Source organism: Melanaphis sacchari, unplaced genomic scaffold (genome assembly GCF_002803265.2).
Source record: "Melanaphis sacchari strain LSU unplaced genomic scaffold, SCAv2.0 Contig0_pilon_pilon, whole genome shotgun sequence".
Taxonomy (NCBI): Eukaryota; Metazoa; Arthropoda; class Insecta; order Hemiptera; family Aphididae; genus Melanaphis; species Melanaphis sacchari.
In genome coordinates this window covers 23,169,882-23,193,627 of record NW_020270366.1, presented here as the reverse complement: position 1 = coordinate 23,193,627, position 23,746 = coordinate 23,169,882, and the positions used below count along the sequence as shown (strand labels likewise).

The window sequence follows — 23,746 nt, the reverse complement described above, 5'->3', positions numbered from 1 at the left end:
TCTCAATATATTTTCACTAGTTTTATTTTTATTTTTATCATTTTAAATTTTATTATTGTTTTGATTCCAACATATTTTATTTCTAAATTCTTATTTCAAAGTAGAACATTAATATTTTGGAATACAATTTCAAAATATGAGTAGAGTTTTAAGTATTTAAAGTGTTGATGAAAAAATTGGAGTAGTATAATATACAAAGATGATATTCCGTAAAATGTGGATCCACTTCTATACGCTCATCTAAACTTTAAATACATATTTATAACTCATAAAATATTCGTTTAAGATTTTATAGATCAAAATGTTGCGAATAAAATTTTGTTTCAAAATATGAAAACTATAAAAAATAGTAATATATGTAATTTTTACCAAAACTGTTATTTTGTAACAATTTAAAAATATTTAAAAGAAATATCTTAGAAAATGTTAGTGTTTTCTAAAATAATGAGTGTTTCATGTTAAATGAATCACCCTATTTTATATATATGCATTGTATATAGAATTTGCCTAAGACGTATAGAATAATAATTTGGTCAGTCTGTGGATTGCGGTTAGTCGCTAGAGGAACAGCTTCATCATTTATGGCTATTTATAGCTTGTTAGTATGCGTCTAACCATTCTAACAACCACGCTGGGACTTAGGAGCTTGAACTAGAAACTCAATTATTTATTTAGGTGCACTATGTGACCCATTTTGTATTTAAAGAATGGTCAATCATCTTTTGGTATCAATTTTATAAAATTAATATTTCTTGAATACATGCATATTATATAATATTATAAATATTATTATAGTAACTATATGACGCGAATTCGAACCATGTTATAACTTATTATAAAAAATAAACCGGTACTATTAATGACAATATAACTTATTAATAACAGTACGGTTAATACTTTTTTCTATAAAATATTTTAACATTTATAAATTATGATTTATTATGAAATAAAAATGCAAATTTTCTTAGCGTGTTTAATATTAAAAACCAAGAAAGTCGTTTTGTTATATAATACTGTCCCTCGTTACTTTAAATTTTAAATCATTATTTAATGATAAATTATTCAAATTGTTTTGTAGGTATATGATTAAATGATTTTAAGTAAAGACGGTTTATCTAGATTTTCTATAAATTATATGTGTATATTAACATTATAATTTGCTTTATAGTTTTGATATTAGTAACAAGGTAAGTTAAATTAATTTTTAAACTAAATTTTCTCAATTTTAATATTTTTTAAATAACAACATTGCTTGATATGAAAGGAGTTAAAAACATTAAAAACATTTAATCTTAAATTGCTCAGAAAACAACGAATGCAGCTTTGGTAGCATATACGTATATAAATAATTGTGTCTATATGCATTTAAGATTTTTTTTTTTTTATTATTAAAATATTAGCTTGTGAGAAACTTAATGTTAAACCTTGTTTACTTAAAAACAATAATTGTATTTTACATAAATTGGAATAAAATTAAATAAGCAGAAAATATCAAGTGTTAACAAAATATAAAAATCTAAAAAATACCTATTTATGATTTGATGAACAATCGATATTCTGTAGTTGTTTATTTTTTAAATTTCAACAAAAAAACAAAATCAATTTTGTCAAAAATTACAGGTTTCACGTAAAACTTCATCCAATTTTTTTTTTTTTTGTTGTTTCCTAATTTTTAAAAAAAATACTGTACATTTTTTACTTGTTAATTCCTTAAGTACCAACTTGATTTTTTTTTTATCAGAATATTGTCCAATCTGAACATTAAAACAGATTAACTGCTCCAAAAGGTTATAATAGACATAACAATAAAGACAAAGATAATTGTTTCACTAAATACATTATTTCATAAATAATATAAAAATGTTGATCAAATAAAATAAGTTACACGCTTTGTTTTTTCGTTATGTATAGAGTTGGTTCTAAATAGCATCAGATTCCTTCGAGAAGACTATTCATATACTACCCAAATGTATTGGGTTTGTCGATTATATATTTGCTATTCCATTAAATGATAATAAATTATTCCACGAAATAATAATCTATTCTTAGACACATTAATCAGAATTCGGTTTAGATCCAATAAAAACAGCAACCGTATAAAAACAAAAATTAATAAGTAATAACATAATATTCTGCGTATTTTTCATTTAATATCGATTTCGGAATAGATATAAATTTTTTGTTTTTTTTTTCTGTAGTGTTTCGGGAATATTTTGTACTAGGTATCATAATTTAATTATAATTCTAGGAACTTGGCTACTTCATCATCATCACCATCAAGATACGCCTATGAAAGACGAAAAGAATATTGGTAAAACTATGAACAATTTAAACTGAGGTTAACTGTGCAACCGACTAATTGTTTATAATTTGATCCAAACGGGTCATATTTTGATCGGTTAAAACGAATTAAACAATTAATTGTTATAAACTTGCTTTTTCTCCAGTAGGTATAAGCAAAATATTTGACGAATGGATTAGAGTAATATTTTGGCAAAATCTGCAACCATCGATGTTAACACAGATCATTGAAATCATTATATCTTACACAGAAATACAGAAATAATTGTAAATAATAACAATAATTCTGACAGAAAACTTTTTGTTCCATTTTAGTCTCAAGCGAATTCCACTTAAAATGAAAAAACGAAAATAATAAATTATTATAAAATATAGTAGTCAATTGAGATTTAATTATTTTCTTATCTTTTTTTTTTTGTTTAAATTGTTGTTAACGGTTCATTTACACTCGTGCTTCTCAACTTTTTTTACAGTACGGTCTACGGTCTAATTTCGATAGGATGTTAAGGATAGCCTTCATTTTAATGAGACCTTTTTTTTTTTTTGTTCAACGTTCACTTTTCTCGCAGATTTTATGTTTTATAAATATAAGAACATAACATTTTAATTACTTAAGTTAAGTTGTTTATGTAATTAAAAACTCTAATAAGATGCATACAAATATGCTCAAAAGAAAAAAAAATCGTAGTAAATTGCTTGAATAGAAAAATAATAAATTAGAAAGAGAGAATGTAAGTGTAAAAAATAATATACATACTTAAAAACTTAAATGTATTTTATTGATTTGGCGAAATCTCACGGGCAGCATTCATAATAAAAGCATTTTAACATGTATTAAATTATTAACAATGTAATGAAAAATGCATGCTATACATAAAATATGTTCACGAGCCTTAATTAAAGACAAGGCGGTTGTGAGAGAATTTTTAAACCCTCCCAAATCAAGTATTATAGGTATGCCCTAAACCACTCTAAACCAGAGGTCTTCAATCACGGCCTATTTTGTATTTATTTACCATGAACATACTTTATGCATAGCATGTATTTTTTTTATACATTTTTAACCATTCAATAAATATTTGAAATGTTTAAATTCTTTTATTGTTAAAATGCGGTCCGCGAGATTTAAAAAAAAAAATAATAGGTGGTCTGTTACTTAAAAAGATAGAAAACCCACACACTAAGCAATTCAATATGACATAATATTCGTTAAAATGTTGTATTATTCATTTATTATACATTACCCAACCTAAATAAACATTTTTAATAGATTATTAGTGGAAACTGTACCTACGTATCGTTCGTGATACAAACAATAACACCAATACCTATGGTAGGTTACGACCCTGCTAGCTATCGTAAAAGCATGACACTCGTGCGTAATGTGAACGAGCACCTGCAGTATGCGCTCATTGTTAAATAACATTATAATATTAAATATTATTATTAATATTATTTTACGCCGTGCATCTAATCAATTTTTTAGATGGCTTTGCCTTTCCTTACTCTCTAATAACCCCTATGCATAATATTATGTTAATTGGCGACTGGCGTGAGCCGCAGGGAGTTTAATAATTATATATCACCCTCAAACAAATATGATATCATATTGTCAGTATTTTATCTGGTTGTGTATTATTTTGTTTTTTTTTTCACGTCACTAATCATTTGAATCGTATAAACAGTAACAATTGTTACTATCCTTCCTATATAGAACGGACACTGAACGAGAAAAAAAATAACGTATGAGTTGGCACTTTGTAATGTTGGATACCTGGAAGACAAATATCAATTTATAAAATATAAGGAATTATAAATACGAACGACCGTACGATCGATATTGTGTGGATTCGACATTTTAGAATTATATATGGTATAAATAATAATATTATCGTGTTCACCCCGACAGTCCAACGGCTCTAACATAGGTACTTACGTTGTTTGTATACTTTCAAATTTCAATCATCTGTACAAGTGACATAGGTATAATAAAATATTATATTCTACTCTTACATAATATATATTTTTTTTACGACTCGCGACAACATTATAAATTATAACATTGATTTAATTAATAACGGTAAATAAACCAATGTATAAAATTACATTTTTTAGCGTTATGTATTTCTAGTAGTATTCCTAACTATTTATTTGAGAGTTTTGAAGTGATAATGCATTTATTGATTTATGTTTGTAATAATTTTTATCGAATAGGGTTTAGAACGATATATTTGATCAGAATAGTTGTATTTTAGTTACAATGTGATTTATTGTAAAGAGGAGTGGAATACTACATAATATGTAACTCTTAGAGTATTTATATTTTGTAGAATTTTCAATTTAGTCGACGCTCATAGTACTCGCTACGTAATTTTCAACAATCTTGCCTAATAATTAATACCATTGACATATTTTTTTTTCATATATCTAAATTGACTATGTTACATAATATCATGTCTTCGAATGACAACAATGGATTTTTAGGATTCCTAGAGTCGTTTAAAAATATCAACAAACTACGATTTGCGAATGAGGCGATGTTACTATTTTCTGTTTTCGATTTATGTTTAACTTTAATGTTTCCATCTGTAATTTTAATTGTTATTCTCTGTTTGATTAAAAATAATCCAACATTAGCACTATTTAATTATTGTAATTATTTTGATAATATTTTACATTTCGGATTCAATATTTTATATTTTTAATGACTAAAATATTTATACATATTTTTATATATATTTATCTTTTGAATACGTTTTCGATGATGAATTAGTTAGGTAGCTATAAATTGTATATAATGACAGTGTTTTTTGATCATTTTTAAGTCATTATAAACAGTTTATTTTTAAAAACATATACATATAAAATATGAACTACAAAAAAAAAAAGTAATTTTGTGAAAGATAGTTTCTAGGTGTTTTATTTTCATCGCCTTTGCCACTTATAATATAATGTTTCTGGCTTATGACTTTATTCGAGTTATAATATTATTATATACTAAATGATTGGAAAAATGTTGAAATAAATGATGTGCATACTGTATATAAATGTGCAAAGGCAGAAAATATTTTTGATTGTCCATGTATTATGATAAACCACAGGTTTTGAAAGTAAGAAACTGTATGATTAATTAACTAAACCAACTATACTATTCATAATAGATAATACTCACGAATACCTTAATAATTCATAGTAAGTACAAAGTTAACTACTAACAATCATGTTATTTTCATGAAACATTCCAAAATATATTTGTATCGCAATGATAAAATAATTATATAGTTAGGTGTCAACCTAACATTATAACGAAATAATTGTTTCAGAATTAATTGGTATCTCCATTTGTTAACAAATAGTGTTCAAAGATGAATAATTAGTATTTATTTATAATTTATTATACTCAATTTAAACTACTGAATCACAATCACCATTCACCGTGTATGAATATTATTAACGAGAGCTTAAGAGGTAAGTGTTTTGCGATGACAACTTATTATTACATAGGTATGAAAAAGTATCAGAGGGTTAAATATGTTTTTGGAAGGATTTACAATAATAATCTATTAAGTGATCAATTGTTTATTTTTCAGTCTTGGCATGAGAAAAATCCATGAATAAGACTAAAAAACCTTATTGACTAAACATGCAAATCAAAAATATTTTATCGAAAGAGTTAATATTTTGAGTGTGAATTGTGTGTGTCTGATAGTAGCGTAGTGACCACTGTTTCGACTTTCGTAATTGCATCGCGAGTTCAATGACACGATTCGTCAATAAAAATTTGAAGAAACGAAAACATTTCCATGTAACGTCAATAATATCGATATCTAAATCAGTATAGTTATTTTTAGATTTTCTTAGAGGTGCAGATTCTACGAACCGATTGAGCAAGCGCGTGGATTAGCAGTGGTTTCTTAAGTTCTCAACGTTTATGTTGTGGTCTAACTCTATTTTGATCGTAATAAACGACTAGTACCTACATTGTTTTATAATTTTCGTAGTTTGATTATGATTTGTAACGATTTTGTGTATTAAATGCAACCAAACTCCAATTTGCAAACCAAAATATTATAAAATTGTTCATTGGCTATATAATTTTTTCCTTAAAACATTCATCTACAATTATACGTGGCTTAATACCTTTAATTGGTTCAAAAAATAAAATCATTATACTAGAAAATTATTGTAGGCTATATTAATATTAAAGTTACAGCTAAAGCAGCGTGTGTGCAAACGCCAATAAAGATTTGTTGCTACTCATGAGTCATAAAACGCCGGGTTTTCGACCATGTTGTGGACTGCAGTGGAGGAGGTGTGCGAATTGCAGCGTCCAAGGGTCCGAACACATTCCGACCGCGACGGGCATACGAATTCTCACCGTTTTTCCTTTGTCCGCCATCGTAATAATAATTGTAATGTAATAATACGTATGAGACGACGCCTCCATTATTGGCAAACGAATATTTCCCACAAAACATTCCGTCGTACACGATCTCGGGCTTAGGCTGACAACGAGAGAGGACTAACTCGATTAGACCACGGCTGCTGTATGGACGACACGTTGTTATTTTGACAATGATAATAGTGTGCCCACGGAGAAAAGCCGAACTGACTGTGTTATTTGTATAACTATATATTGTCATTAAATTATCGCCGTCAGATATAAAAGTTATGAGTTGAATTCCAATTCTTATCCACTGCTCGTAAGTCATAGTTAGCATTTATATTTAAATCGTGTGCTCAATTATTATTGTTATTTAATTTACAACTGTCATTACTTATCGTTCATCATCGTGCATCGCAATCATCATGGCAGTTATCCATTTCTGAGCTGTCAGTAAATAATACCGTGGCTTATACATTGGTTAAAATTTGTTTTTCACACTATTTTTTATCTTAAATATTATTTTGTGCAAAAGTCTAAAACGGTTTACATGCATTACATTCCACAGAATACTCGTAATAACACATAATATGATAAATAAAATAATGATCTTATAGTGATGTATATCTGTATATCTATAGGTAGGTATGCGCTAAATATTTTTTTTATTTTATAGTAGGAAGTTCAATACATAATAATATGAACATTATTAAAAATTTTCATGTCTATCTTAAATATTAAAATATCAGAAAAAACCAACGCTCAAGTACAGAAAATGTTCTTGTCTTTAATTTTTGAAATTATTCAATTCACTCTAATATTAAAGCTAATTACACACAATTGATTTTACTGAATGCAAATTGTCTGTTTTATGTTTGTAAAACCATGTACAGATTATAATTTCCTCAGTATTTATAGAAACATCGTTTGTAATATCCATTCATTTGATGTCAATAATATTGATAATATAATTTAGACGAATACTTAAAATATATTTATTTATTTAATACACATTAATTATCGTTATATAGGAATATATTACGAATATTTTATAATTTGTTTAAGTTAAAATTTAATTGTATGGAAATACACTATTTCAAATTTTGATTAAAAAATGAAAATATGAAATAAAATAAAATTATAATGAAATTATAATACTTTAAAATTTTAGACTATAGTAAAGCCTACAAAATATTTTTAACTGGATTTAATTGAAAAATAAACTTACACTTAACGATGTTCCTTCCATTTTCAATAATACCTAACCTAACCTGCTATAACTAATGAAAGTATTATGAATTTACAAAGTACAATTTATTATATTGTTCTTTTCAACTTTAAGCACTTAAAAATTCAAAACTTATAAGAAAATTTTAAATTTATGCAATCGTATTCAATAAAACTCAGTAAAATTTATCAATCTATTCTTAATGAATAAAAAAATTTATTTTTTCCGACAGAAATCATTATAATTTTAATATATTAAAATAATAAAGTGGTAAAAAAAAAAAAAAACAATACGTTATGAATTAAAATGATTTATGATTATTTAAGTTGTATATATAAAAGAAGTTGCTGATTAATTATTAATAAATTAAAAACAAATACCTATATTAAATATTTTTTAATAATTATATAAAAACAAGAACTTTTTTTAAAATTTAATCTTAATTTAAATACGATATAATATATTAATATTTTAATCACGTATTTTAATACAAAGTGAAAAACATTTTTTTATTTTCATTACCTTGAATATAGACGAATATGCAATAGATACTATATTTTACATCCATTACATTAGGTATTTCATTATTTATGAAACGTATACAATTTCTCATTAACATATTACATTATACATTAATTATATACATAATATATGTATGTATTGTAATAAAATCAAAATTCTAAAATACAAGCTTTTGTAAATAAATATAGTAATATGTAATTTTTTTTTAATTAAATACGGGAAATATAATATATTATTTTACTTTTTTTAGTTTTTCATTTATTTAACGTTTATATACTTGTAAATTAAAAAAAAAAAAAAAAAAAAATTATATTAAAGATGTTATTTATTTTTATCGATTAATTTTCTGTCAAACCGGTATCTTGTAATTTATTATATTCATATATTATATTATATTTAATAATGTTTACAAATTGTTATTGAAATAATTATATTATACTATAGTACTATACAGGCTTTATTAATTTAGAAATACCATGTTTTTTTTAATTTCTGTAATCTGTAGTATGATTAATATATCTAACTTATAACATATTATAGTAATAAAATTAGAGTGAAAAATGGGTACTTAATTGTAATTTATAGCACCATTGATATGTGCATGCAAATTATTGAAGTAAATCAATACAGTTTTACGGAAATAATAATAAAAAAAGAAAGTATTTAAAAATAAGAAAATAAATAATAACAGTACATTTTGTATAGAGAATATAAGAAGTTAATATTATATCCTGTGGGCTATAGTGTGATATTGATAATAATACATAATATTATGTAGTATCTACAGTTAAAGGTTATAATAATAGATATAACGCTTTCAATTTAAATTTTATTGGAAAGGTAAGTGGTATATGGAACTTATCTCAAGATGAAGAATAATTCAAATACGGATCCCGTAATAATATATCATACGGATAAAACAAATAAATTGACAGATTAATGTGAATTTGTATACTTAGTCTAACTTATTGAAATTATGTTGTTATGTGTAATACTTTGAAAAAGTTTTATATTTTTAAATACATTGGGTATATCAGATATTGTTATACATATTTATTCATTTTATATAATAGCAGTTTCAAATATAGACTGATGTCTGATTCAACAAGCATGCTCAATATTAATCATATTTTCTTTTAATAATGAATTTATTAAAATTCTGATTTTTGGAATTACTAAATGTTCTTTAGGATCAAATTTTTAATTATTTAAATTTTTATGTTGCGAGGATATGTATCTATACTTAAGTTACTTGTGATCCTCATATAATAGTTAATGTGCTTAAGAGGGTTCTGCAGTTTTTAAAATGAAAAATTTGATTTATATTGTAAATTAATAAATAGATGATTATTTTTTAAATGTTGATGTACCTATTATAGGTACCTTAATGAAGATTCGAACAAGTAGATTCTGAGTTGTTAAACTTTTAGTACTTGTAATACGTACACGTTTAGAAGGTATTATTGGAGCTAAGATGATTTAATAAATATTATAAATTTGGATACTCTTTGAATAATATGAACATTTAAGTATTTAAAAATAGTATGATTCTTAAATATACATAAAAGTTCTAAAAATTAAATTTGAATTGAAATATTACTAATGAATAAAAGGGGGATAAAATGTTAAGTGAATCACCCTGTAAACCTATGCCATGGCTATACCTACGTTATTACTACGTATATAAGAACAAATGAAGCGTTTTATCAGCTGACACATTACAATATAAAGTCAGTGAGTCGTGATGGTGTGAGGGGGTTGTGAAGACACCAATATTCAATTAATGGCACCGCGGGGGTGGCAACAGTGGTATTTCAACAGTGACAGTTTTTTATTCTATTATCGTTATAATAATATTATTATATGCGTATTAGTTGAAAAATAATAGATGTATTCACTTCTCTTCAAAATTTGTCTTAAAATTCTTAAAAAGTGAAAAAAGTTATTTTAACAACAATAATAATACTATATTAGCCCTTAATTTATTCCAATAAATAAAATTGATTAGTGAATTGATTTGTGAATATGCCTATTTCTAAAGCATCTAAAAAGAATAAATCCTCTTTATTTAATATAGTGCAAATTTATAATGTATTAAAATAAACACTTTTCCTTTAAGAATTATTTTATTGTTTATAAGATGTTTGCTTTTCATTGTTGATAAAGTGTTATGATTTTATCGTTGTCTAAACAACAAAAGATATTTTGAATTTGAAAATAAACACTATCTAGACGTTATTCAATATTAAATATATGATTGTATACATTTTGTCTCTAATTCAGAGTATTGATAATAGTATTATACTACAATTCTAGTGATTATTATTTTGTTCACTCAGTCGATTCATTTTGAACTCGCAACTCATTCCGTCATTTCTGCGGCGTGATAATATGATAATAATAATAATAATAATAATAATGACATGAGCTTAGCTCGTTGCGATTACTGTGATGTACCTATTTACTTTTCTAGATTCATATATATGTAATAATTATATATAAGTTTTACTCGAGAAAACGTATATTATGGTTATATTAGAGTACAAAAATACACGTAATAGGTACGTACAAAGTGAGTTTTTGTGCGTTGCGGACGAGTGGTGGCGGTTGTGTGGGTGGCGGTGGAGGTGGTTGTTAGATGGCGGTAGAGAAGCGTTTTATTATTACGCTTCATCCTCTCCTGCCCGCTGCGGTCGACAATACCTCACCACCACCGTTGCCCCAAACAGCGCGACCCCCCGTGTCAGGATAGGCGTGCGTCGCACGGTGTCGGAAAACACGCGCGAATCGCGTCCGCCCGTCACTGCCGCCGTAACCGTAACCGCCGCGCGCGCGTTGACACAACCCGACAACGGTCGCGTTTTCGCTGTTGCTGGCAGTAGCACATTGGCCGACTGGCCGTACGTCACGTCCCTCGTTTGCTCGTCCGTCCCGTATCGTGCGCGTGCGGCGTTTACGTATAGGTACCGTCGTACCGAATGGTGTGCGATTTTTTTTTCCGTTCTCGTTTGCGATTTTGCCGTCGTCCGATTTGCGCGCGTGTTGTTTTCTCTTGGTTTGAAACACTCGAAACGTTCGTGTTGTATGGAAACAAAAACGAAAAAAATCGTTTCATTGATTCCATTCGGGGTTTCCTCGACATCCAAATAAGTATACTCATCACATATTTTCCACACGCATCGTACCCTACGCGCCGTATATTATACTCACGAGTGTGTGGCGTCCGACGACATGGAACGATTTAAAGTGATGAAAGCCTCCGGCTCGAAACACAGCCTAAACAAGTATTACGGTGCCACCGCTGAGGACATGGAGAACACAGCTGGATTGCTGGAGATGACGATCGTGATGGAAAATTCGCAAATCGAGGAGAACGCTTCAGGTAGACTGCCCATATAATATACTTATTGATTTTAGAATAAAATATGATATTGAATATCGATCGTAGGTACTTTAACACCTGTCTTAGTATAGCGTAAACTGGTCATTATAGATATAAGTTTAATCTTCGCAAGCTTTTATAAATTAGTAATAGTTATAATGGAAATGGTTTATACTTATTTTTATAAGAGTTGGGTGATAGTGTGAAACTACTTTATTATCGATATGAGACTAATTTACGTTAGTTACCTATGTTAAAGAACTAAAGAACCACATTTTTGGAAAAACTACGTACGCAAATATTTTTAAAAACTAAATCTATAATATCACATATTAGTATTGGGTAATTATTTAGCATTATATATAAATGTATACATATTTTGTGATATGCTGGTGGATTTTTTGTCTTAGTATTGATTTAAATAACTGGTCTAGAATAAAATCAATGTTATCAATATTGTTTAATGTTTAATGTATCGGCTTCCCTAATTTTTATGTCATGTCATACTTAAGAATTATTTTTTACAAAGCTCAAATGCTTTTTGAGGACTAGGAGATGGAAATGATATTGTGTTACACAATATATTTAATTTAACTCAATAATAATAATGTAATGTATTTTATAGGACCTATATTATAGGTAACACCATATAATATCATATGTATCTGACTAAACATATATCATAGTATTTGCTACCTTATCCGCGCGGGTGGAGACGCCTCCATAAAACCCGCATTATAGATAATTATTATACCTTATGTTGTATCCGATTGCGTGTGCGTGATAAAAAAAAAAAACTAAATTAAATTAAAAATTAAAATGATTAGTTTTTCTACAAGTATTCTTTTCTTTTTCCACTTTCTCTCTCTCTCTCTCTTTCACTTAAAGTGTCATGCGATGTTTAAACCAACAGGTTCCTAGCAATAGTTATCAGGTGTGAGGTAGGGTTTTTGAAATCTTTATTTCAAACCGCTTTGGAAGTGGTGGCTGATTCAAAACTTTCACCCTAATGCTCCAATTTGATATTCCTCGGTATCGCATACGGTTTTTAATGAGCGTTCGTGCATAAAATGCCAAGTGTAGGTTTTAACTATTAGAAGGGATGGTTGGTGGGTAGTACCAATCTATATAGTCAGTAGATGAATACAAATTTAAGAGAAGATAATAATAATATTATGCATTATTATTTTTATAATGATTAAGCACAATATATTTAAATTTTTCACGTTATAGTAGTAGGTATATAATCTAGGTTGCTGTTTCCTTTTTTTTTTTTATAACAAAACCAACGATTTATGGGGAAATGGATTTATTGTGTCCACAAAAGTTTTGTTATTATTTTGGTAATCGTCGGGTTTTATTGAATTAACATTTTATTTTCGAAATTCCCCAAACATCAAATATGAGATTATATTATTATTATTTATATACATTTATGTAGTTTGTTTAAAAATTAATAGTTTTATATTCCTAATAAAAATTACGAAATTTCAAAATTTAATTTGATTTTATCACTTATCAAATATGTTATATTATAAAATACTTAATAAACATTTTACTATGAAAATTTTCTAAACATCTTCACAAAAAATTTATACTTACCTATATTCGAAAATATCCCTCCCTTCCCCAAAAAAAGTTTAAAAAAAATGGTACCGCGATCTTCTTCTCATTTAATGAAAAACGTAATCTAATGCTGCGAAGAGTATTTTCAGTAAACGGCTGCTTCAATAATTTTAGTTTTCATGTAATCATATAATTATATATCTTATACTTGTTGTACATACTGTAAAATAAATTTAAAAAAAAATTATTTTATTGTTCAACAAATGTTATTGTAGTACCTACTTGAATTTTTATTTCAATAATATCTTTAATTATATATAATGGCTACTGTTGTGTTTATATGTATTTAAGTTTATTTCTAAATTATATACTGTTATTTATTAAGGTGCAATAGTCTGAATGAAATTATTTGGTGCAATTGTTCAGTTTCAGTAATAGCATTCGCTAGATATTGGACATATTTTTATGATCGGTTTAATTTAAATTACTTGGTAACATATAAAAACTGGGGTAAAAACTTAATCTTTGTTATCCATTGTATGAGAGAATCACATAATCATACAGAAATACTGAGTACTTACAGTAGCTTTAAGTGTGGAAAATGAACACAAACAGCCGAAAGTTAAAATTTGAGAATTGGCAATTCCTAAGATTGAAAACATTGGCGTTATTACATGGAATATGGTTTACGTAGTAGATTTTCATCTTGGTATTGATGGTATTGTTTGGGTTGTATAATTGTGTCTGTAAAATTATTTATTGGTTGAACCACTAAGCAATCGGTGAAAAAATTGCATTTTTTTTCAATTTTGAAGACGAAAAAGACAACGACATAAATTAAAATTGTTTTTATTTAATTTTTATTTTGTGTTAGTATACATTGTCTAAAATGTTTAGTAGATATTCTTATTTATATTTATACAGTACTTGTTTGGTATTTTTTACAATTATTCTTTTAATTAATATTCTTGAAAGGTTTGCCCCATACACAAGTGTGCCCGGTGAGAGGGTGTATGTTTCAGATTTTGAGGGATTGATTAATGTATTTTATTTTTATAATTTTTATTTTTTATACACGATAAGTAGTTAAAAAATGCTCCGATTTTCAGCATTTAGGGTGGTTTGTCTGGTTTTTTACTAAGCTACTAGGGTAGTACATTTAGAACTCATTAGTGATCTCACTACAAACGTATTAACGGTCACTCTTTTTAAATCCATTTCCAGACAAAGTTAGTTGTATCCAAATTGCGTGTTTTGAAATTTGAACAAACACCGGTTTTTACCAAATTGCACATAATATGTAAATCCTATAATAAAAATATATGGCTAGTAAATTTGATTTACAGTAATATATATCTTATCAATGGAACTATTTTATTATAGATCACAGAGAAATTTAACCATAATATGTATATAAAATAATATACAATAGTTAGCATCCAGATCATTTAATTTAAAATTATTTTAATACGTAGATTTTGAACAGAGTGATAAATATATTTTTCTTACGATGTGGTTATGAATATTATGAATCATAATTTGTGATATTTTTTTCTTGATGTGTGTGTGTGTGTGTGTGTCATCACTTTTTGGAACAGTAAAAATGTTTTAATTTTTAACTTGGAAGATGGTTTCTATTTTCTAGTAATAAATTGAATCTAGTTGGTACTTTAGTGTATCATGAGTAAAATATGTCCATTATTTTTCTTAATAATTGGGAAAAACAATAAAAAAAAAATGGTGGCAAGTGGGTCACTGTTATGAGTGTGTTAAATTAAATTTAATGTATATAAAAACGGCTCTTATATTTTAAGATATTTTACTTGATATTTCTATTAATGAACCTATTTTATTACAGTAGTTCATTAAATTTTTTCCAAAAATATTGTATTTATTATATTATTGGTATTTAATTCTTATAACAATTTATACCATATTATTTTAACTTATATAAATCAAAAATATCATTACATATAAAAGTAGTTGTCATTTTAGTATAAATTATGAATCCTCACGAATAATGTTTTTGATGTACTACAAATTAATTAACATAGTTATTCATCGTTAAAATGAGTAATTCCGTCTAAATTTAAACTTAGAAGAATAATCTTTTTATATTTTTTTAGATTTTATGGTTAAATTATAAATTACTTATGAGGATCTTGTGTTACATGTTCAAACTTTAGAAATAAAACGAAAAGATTTCATGAATTTTTAAGTAAAAAATAATTTTTATATTTTTGAGAATTAAAAAGTTCACGAGGAGCTTTGTATTAAATTTACAAGTCTTTCTATTGAGTGGTTTATTTAATTCGAAATTTATAAAAAAAAAATGTTATTTTAAATAAAAGAATTATAATTTAAACATTTGGAGAAAATGTCAATGATCTGCGGATTTGCTATCCAATGTTACAACTCAAATAGTTGAAAATCGAAGCATTTTATTGACTACTTCTTATCGTGTAAACATACATACAATAATCGTTTCGCATCATTGTAAAATCAACATATTCATCGGGCAGAATCTAAAATTAAGGAAAAATTGAAATTTTTATGCTGAACTAGTTTTTGATAAAATATTTTATGTTTTTGTTGTTGTCTTAATTCAAAAACGTACAATCGTAGAAAATTAAAATGTTCTAAATGTTTTGACTTTGAGTATTAATAGGTAATTGATATTTTCGATTTTTTGTTTTTTGTTTCTTATTTTTTTCTATTTATGCTATAAATGTCAATAAAACATTATTTGCGAGGTCAAAATTCTTGGAAATACATTCCATGTAAGTTGTCCATGTACTAGTCATAAAATCTTAAAGATGCATAAGCGTGTAAATTATGTATTTATATTATTATGGTATATTATAAAAAAAAAGTGAAGTATACAATTTGAAACTCAAATAACCAATCTTAGGTAAAACAATACATTTTAAATAAATTTAAACAACTTTAAATAGAAACAAATAATAAAAAAAACTATTGAAATATTAACTAATAATTGTTAAAAATAAACCTGTCTACTTTGTATGAATTAAATAAAATTCAAAATAAAATCTTATAAATAAAAAAAAATAAAAACCAAAACCTAATGTATACAAGTACAAAACTATGTGGTATGCTACAGTGTAAAGCACTTTAACCCTTTCCATAACACAAACTAACATTATACTTACCACATTTCGAAATAGTTAATTCTTTGCAACCAAGTTTCTTGCATCTAGTTTTTTTTAAATATTGGTCGTGTCTATCTATTCTAATTTCTTATGGTGGTGTCACTTCCCCTGTTCTGTACCTAATTTATAATTTGTCTTTTTTATAATACTTAAAATATTACGATTGTTACTCATATAAAGTCATATAGAATAAATTCTGATAAAGCCAAGTGCTTAAGAAAAATAATTTCAACAGATGGAAAATTATCTTTTGATTATGTAATTTTATTTATTTCAATCGGATTTTTAGCGGTAAGATTATTACGTAATTTGTAGTCGATTCTACTTTTTTTTGGAAGGTTTGGTAATATATATGATATTAGTTGAGCAGCAGATTTTGATAGTCAATATAAATTAGTGGTATTAGTATCAATAGTTTGAGACTTGTATTTTAGCTTCAAAATTTGAAGTTCAATATTATTATCAAGAATTATCACATTAATAAATTTTTTAGATAAAAGCTCAGATAAAGCGTTTCAAATTTGTTTATATTTTTTTCTTTTAATGAATGTCCATACTTATTCCAAAAATTTCAACTTTTTCATTTTCAATTTCATTCTTAAATTAATATTCTAACTCGAAAAACGAAATGTGTTTTAAGTAAATGAATTATTTTTTGTTTATATTGAGTAATAAGAAACTAAAGGAAAAATTTATAAATTTACAGCTATTTTTTTGTTATCTGTTTTTACCACAATTTTATTGTTCGTTCAAGTAATAAGAAGTATGACTGGAGAGAAATAAATTGATTACACTATACTTAGATTCCTCAAATGCCTATAATGTTGCTCTATGGCAGTGGTTCTCAATCTTTTTAGTACCGCGACCCAAATTTCCCCTGAAAAATCTTTCGTGATCCACATGGTTTCACTTATCAAAAAGTAGCTAAAAAAAAAAAAATTAATACTTAAAAAAAATTATAATTATACAATAGAATTTTAATTTTTTAACAAAATTTGTTTATTAGATACTGTTATTGAGATTAAATTATTATTGTATAGGTTTATAATCAATTTAATTTTACAAATGCTCTTTTAATAATAACAATATAACATAATAATATATTTAATATTAGTTTAACTTACATTTCTTTAATAACCTGTATAATTAAAAAAAAGTTTCACAACCTTCTAAAAATTGACAGACAAACCACTAGTGGGTCGTGACCCTCAGTTTGAGAAACCCTGCTCTATGGTAACAATGTCAAAAACAGGTATTATTCAATAAACCGAATTGATAATTGTTTCCCATCAAAACTTTATGTAAATTACAGTGTAACCAACATATAAATATTTTTTTAAACTTTATTATGATAATAAACTTTAATATTTTATTCTTAGAAGCATAGACCTTATAATAGACATATTATAAGGTCTACAGTTGGAAGTGATATTTTTTATCAACATATTTGTGGCACGATAACGTTTATAATATTTAAGATAAAATATGAATATATTTCAATAATTATTTTATTTACATATTTTTATTTTGAAAATATATTATTTTTCAAAAATATTTAAGTGTAGATTTATAACATATGATTTATATTTACTATTTTACACAAATACAAACTGATTGTTGCCAGTGGGCTATAGCATGAATTAAAAGGTTTTGTTTTAACTTTTAAACAAACAATAACGATTTTAATTATTTTATTATAAACCTATAAATATTGATAAATATGTAGGTTCAACTGAATTAATTGCTTCAAATGTAGTAAAAGTTTTCTCATAAGTTGTTCATTCATACCAACTAAAAAATATAAAAAATGTATTTTTACATTGAGTCATTGAGTGTTATAAACGTTTAAATTTACAATTTTGACAGAATTGATAAAAATCATGAACATTTACATAATAATTTTTTAATTAGAAATTCATAAATATTTTTCCTTTTTCATCCAAGATTTGAAAATTTAATACAAAATTTCTTATTAGATATTCCGCTGATAAAAATAAAAAAAATTTTATCGTTAAATATACAATTAATTTTTTATGACTATTTATATTATCATTCGTATTTACATGATCACTTACTAAATATGATAAAATTTTCAAAATATTTTGATTTTTTTTTATGTTATTTATAAATATTTTCAATATTCTTTTTTCTTTGGTTTTATTTTTATAAATCTTGATAACGATTTTTGTTTAGTCAAAAAGCTTGAAAATTTAATACAAGATCCCACTTAAGCTTTATTATAGCTATATGTATATAAAATATTCAAAATACTAAGGAATAATGAACTGTATAAGTATTTAAAGTTAATCTTTTACAAAATTAGTGAATATTACAAATTTTGAAATTGTTGAATACTATAAAACTATAAAATGTGAAATTTTTTTAGTTGAAACTTGAAAATATAATACTATAAATTCTGAATTCTGAAGTCATTTAATCTAAAAAGTGTAGGATCATATTTTTTTTTATAAACAAATTTGGACGAAATTACACATTTATACCTTGAATGACAATAATATTTATTATATTGTTATGATTTAAAAACATTATTCGTTAGGACATATTAATATTAGTACTTACGTATATTAATATATTTTATACAAATATTATGCTATGTTTTTAAAAAATTATTCAATTTAGTATATTATCAATATTAAAATAATTACTTCACCTAATAACTATGTCAAACGGGTGCATATAAATTCAACGACTGTGACCTTTTTAGACTTTTTTTCATGTAAATTAAACTGATTAATTTTTTTTTTAACTGACTAAAAAATCTAAATTGCATTGAAATTAGAAACTTTTTTAGTCTAAAAATTTTAAAATACTAATCCAAAACAAATTCTAAGTCAATCACTTATTTCGATTTTTTTATATACTCTTCCGCTTAACCAAACCCACAACCCATCAATTTAGAATTTGGTTTAATTAAGGTGGAGTTGACGTGTTTTCAGGCCAAAATTATGTATCGGTAGAATTTACATGTTTTAAATTCAATCCAAAAATCGACTACCAGTAAATCGGTGGAATTAACAATCGCTTTATTTCACAAATATAACATGAAATATTTCTACTTATTTGTCTTGATTTTATGGGATGAGGTATCGTCGCCGCTCAGAATCGTTTATTATATATAATGATATAGCATTGAATTCCTTACCACATTCGTATAAATGACCCATTCGATATGTATTATACTACTATGTAGCAGAGTAGTACCCACTTTTTACCTTTTTTGTTGTTTGATACTTACAAATTATGAAATTTTGAATCAATATAGTTTATCAAGTATAATATTGCACACAATTATTTGTGTATTTACTTGTTTTTTTTTTTTTTAAATTTTAAATATAATATTTTTTTATTGAGTATGAAATATTTCATTCGTATTTTGTACAAATCTTTTTTATCCGAAAAAACTATACTTGCAATTCGACCTAGATAATAATTTTCTCGCACAATTTGGTAAAATCGATTCAGTGCTAATGTAGCAATTTTATCAGAGAAGAAAAAATTAAGTTTTTACTAACCTGAAGAGTGCTCAATCTAGAAAAATATTGTATATGTATAATGGAATTCAGTGTAATTTTATATTCTTAATAGCTCCTTACTTACAGTGTGTTATGATTTTTGGGAAACAGTTGTCATTTTTTTTATTTTTGCAAAAATACATTTAGTTTAGACTTCTGTTAATATTCTCCTCATTTTTTTTTGAAATGGTTAAAATTTACATATATTTAAAATAATAGCTATAGTTTTTAAAATTTTTTCTGATTCTAATAATTAATAGACCACTGAATTATATCAACTTAACACCAAAACATTTATTGACAGGCAGATACCTTATAATGATCTTATTACCTGTATGAATTTCTGGAAATTTTTCGCAATAAATTACATTGTCGAAAATTGATCAGTAGGATTGCTTTAAGATTTCGGAGATGCTGAAGTACTAAGTACTTTTTATTAGTCCAAGCTCATATAAATTGGACAAAACTAAGTCAAAACAAAGATTATCCATTGTTAATATCTGAATTTTATGCGAAAACAGCGACTTTTATAATATTATTTACATATAATATAGCTAATAAACTTAAATTATGCTATGTTGTTTGTTATTTATTTTTCATGCTAGTAATTCACCTATAACAAGTGACAAAAATTTATTTATCTATCACATTTTATACACATTTAATACTTATATGATAAATCAATTAATACATGTCTCACATTGACAATATATAATATTCGTGACACTAGACAGTAAATAGTTTATATATTATTTTCAATATTAGCTAAATTAAGAGTTTAGAATTTATTGTGTGGAATTTTAAGTATTCGGAAACAAAAATAGTATTTTTAAAGTTGACATCTATAATTATATTAACTTAACTTCTACTTAAGTTTAAATTACTATGAAAGTAACCTTTGGTTTAAGTGTATAGTACTTTTCTTTCACCTCTTGAAACTGTCCTAAGTTATGCTTAATATTTTCAAACCATTAGGGTTAATTATCAATTTTCAATAATTTTAAGCTCTTGCTTATAATTCATATCACGAACATAATTATTATTATTATTATTCACATCGCTTTATGATTAGTTGGTATTGATTTAAAAGTAATTAACAATAAAAAAAAATATATAAATATTATATATAAGTATTAATATTATTATAAGTATTGTTAGAATAATTAAATATTAATAATATATAAAATATGCAATCTTTTCGGTAAAAATTAAATAAACCTACTAAAATACTAGTAGTATAATAAATTATTTTAATAAAAATATCTATAAAATGTTATTAATATATCATCGAATATATTTAAAAATTTAGACTCACCGTCTTGCTCAGAATCGTTCTTCCTTCTTCATATGAAATGATTTATAATTTTATAAAAATTTAACACATACTAAATATATGTTACTGTAATAGTGACTTATTCAATGACTACGGTACACTCGACATCTCGAAATCAATTATACAGCAGAGTAGTTGCATATATTCGTCTTTTTTATTTTTATTTTATGTGTAATTTATTAAATAATATTTTTAAATTATTATGAGCTATGCAAGTTTCTGTAGAATAAAAGGAAACCAAATATAGCTATAAAAATAAAAAATTCTTTTACTTTATAGGCTTTATTAATATTATTTTAAAGTTGCAATGAGTTAAAGTTTTACATCTTTCTCCTAAAACCCGATAAACAATCTAATGATATCAAAGTTAACTTTTTTCTTATAAGACTGATATTTTGTATTCCAAAGAATCATAGATCAAATAAATTATACTTTTAGGTAGCATTCAAACTCAAAAAGTTTTTTATAACACCTACAAATGTTATTGGTTAAATTTTTTATATGAATGTTACTGTATAAGTATAATTTTCAATTTAATCCAAATTCTGATATAATAACTTGAAATATTATTGATCTACTGATAAAGATTATAAAAATTATCGTGCTTAGAAAATGTAAACTAAAAAATATTCTTCAAATTATAAGTCTCAATTAACATTTATGAATTTATTTTATTTTATTTTTTAAGAAGATGATAAGTCATATATTATTATTTATTATAGGTATATTATTATATCCATAATTAATTAACGTTATGAGTTTTCATAAATTTACCAAGTGATATTTACATTTTATTTGAAAAAGTTATGAAATATTTTTTAAGTTAATAATTTGGACTTTTTTAGTATTAGTGTATACATATAATACATATTTTGTACATTGTAAATGCTTATAATATAGGTACTTTACCTCAATTGTACTTACCATATTATGTTATGTCATTAATTAACGACGTTAGTCATGTTATTTTTATTATTCTTATTATTCTAAATAAGTCCAGGGGTCTCAATTGTGTTCTAGTAGTCTACCCATTTAAACTCAAGGATGTTATTGCTTGGCCTCGTTATATCTAATTTAAATAATCATTAAAGTATCTAAAATTTTCCCCTTTGTACTCAAAATTAATTACATAATTCCTATTTTAAAATCTGGGATCTCATATAAAATCACCAATTATTTCTCCATTATATTATATTTCATAAATTTAAATTATTCATAATGTTAGTACGTATTAGTTGAAAATTTATTTATATTTCTATTGACCATATTTTTTTGTATAAAAACAGTATACTTTTTCTTAAGGCCTCAAATATTCTGTATTTTCATTTACCTATATACGCTCGTATATATTTTTTTACTTAATAAATAATATTCATATCGAACCTTCAGAGAATGATATTTAATAGCAAATAAAAATATATCTGGTCTAGCAAGTATAATGTTGGTTCCAACCTGAAACCACGTTATAGTTCGGTACTGTAACAAAATGTCTATATTTTGCATAAGCTAATCAGGCCATTACCGGTGTGTGGCAGAGAATTTGATTTTCTGTCAGAAACATAAGGTGGAGTATAAATCTATGACCTGGGATTTACTCTCACGTATAAAGTATACCAAGATATAAATTTGTAAATAATTCTAATTTTGAGCTTTACGCTTTGCGTGTCCTCAAATATGGTGGCGTCTTTTTGAGTTTTTTGTAATATAAGTTACGACGACTAAATATCTCTTATTCTCTACTTATATCTTTCATCAATATCTTGATTATCAAGTCTCGTTGATCGTAAATATGCGGCTAATCTTTCATTATTTTGCAATATTTTTTGTGGGAAATTTGATTTTCCAATACTTTTATCCCTTACTTCTTTTAAAGTATTATAATTATAATACACTCGTTTATTTGTTATTTTTTGTGTTCCTTATTTTTCTTTAATAATTTTATTATTATCCATATAATGTAAACTATGAAAACGGTTCTAATTTTTCTATCTAGAATTTAATTTAAGATAAATTCGAGTACAATCTGATTTATTTTTATACAACCAATACTTGACTATTCTGTTAAAATAAATTGTATTTTCGGATATTAAAGTAATTATAATTTTGAATACTATCTTAATTAATTTTACATAGTTATAAAATATAAATTAACAAATAGTATATTCATAATTGTTTTTATTTTTAATCGTAATATAAGCATTTTCTAGGTTTTAAAAAATGGCTTTCTTAAGTTAACCATAATACATAAATTAAACAAGTATTTAACAGATGCTTTTATTGAGTTATTTTAGTATATTTTGTTTCTATCCCTGAAAAAAAAAAAAAAC

General features: G+C 25.1%; 1 protein-coding gene across 1 annotated transcript in view; it reads left to right on the top strand.

Moving 5' to 3' along the window:
* Positions 1-11,314: 11,314 nt before the first annotated feature.
* Positions 11,315-23,746, top strand: part of LOC112603645 (solute carrier family 12 member 6) — a 248,250-nt gene continuing 235,818 nt past the window's right edge. Inside the window, exon 1 of the mRNA XM_025334407.1 lies at positions 11,315-11,817. Within this exon, the coding sequence (XP_025190192.1) occupies positions 11,667-11,817 (151 nt within the window). The 5' untranslated portion in view covers positions 11,315-11,666. The remainder of the gene's footprint in view (positions 11,818-23,746) is intronic.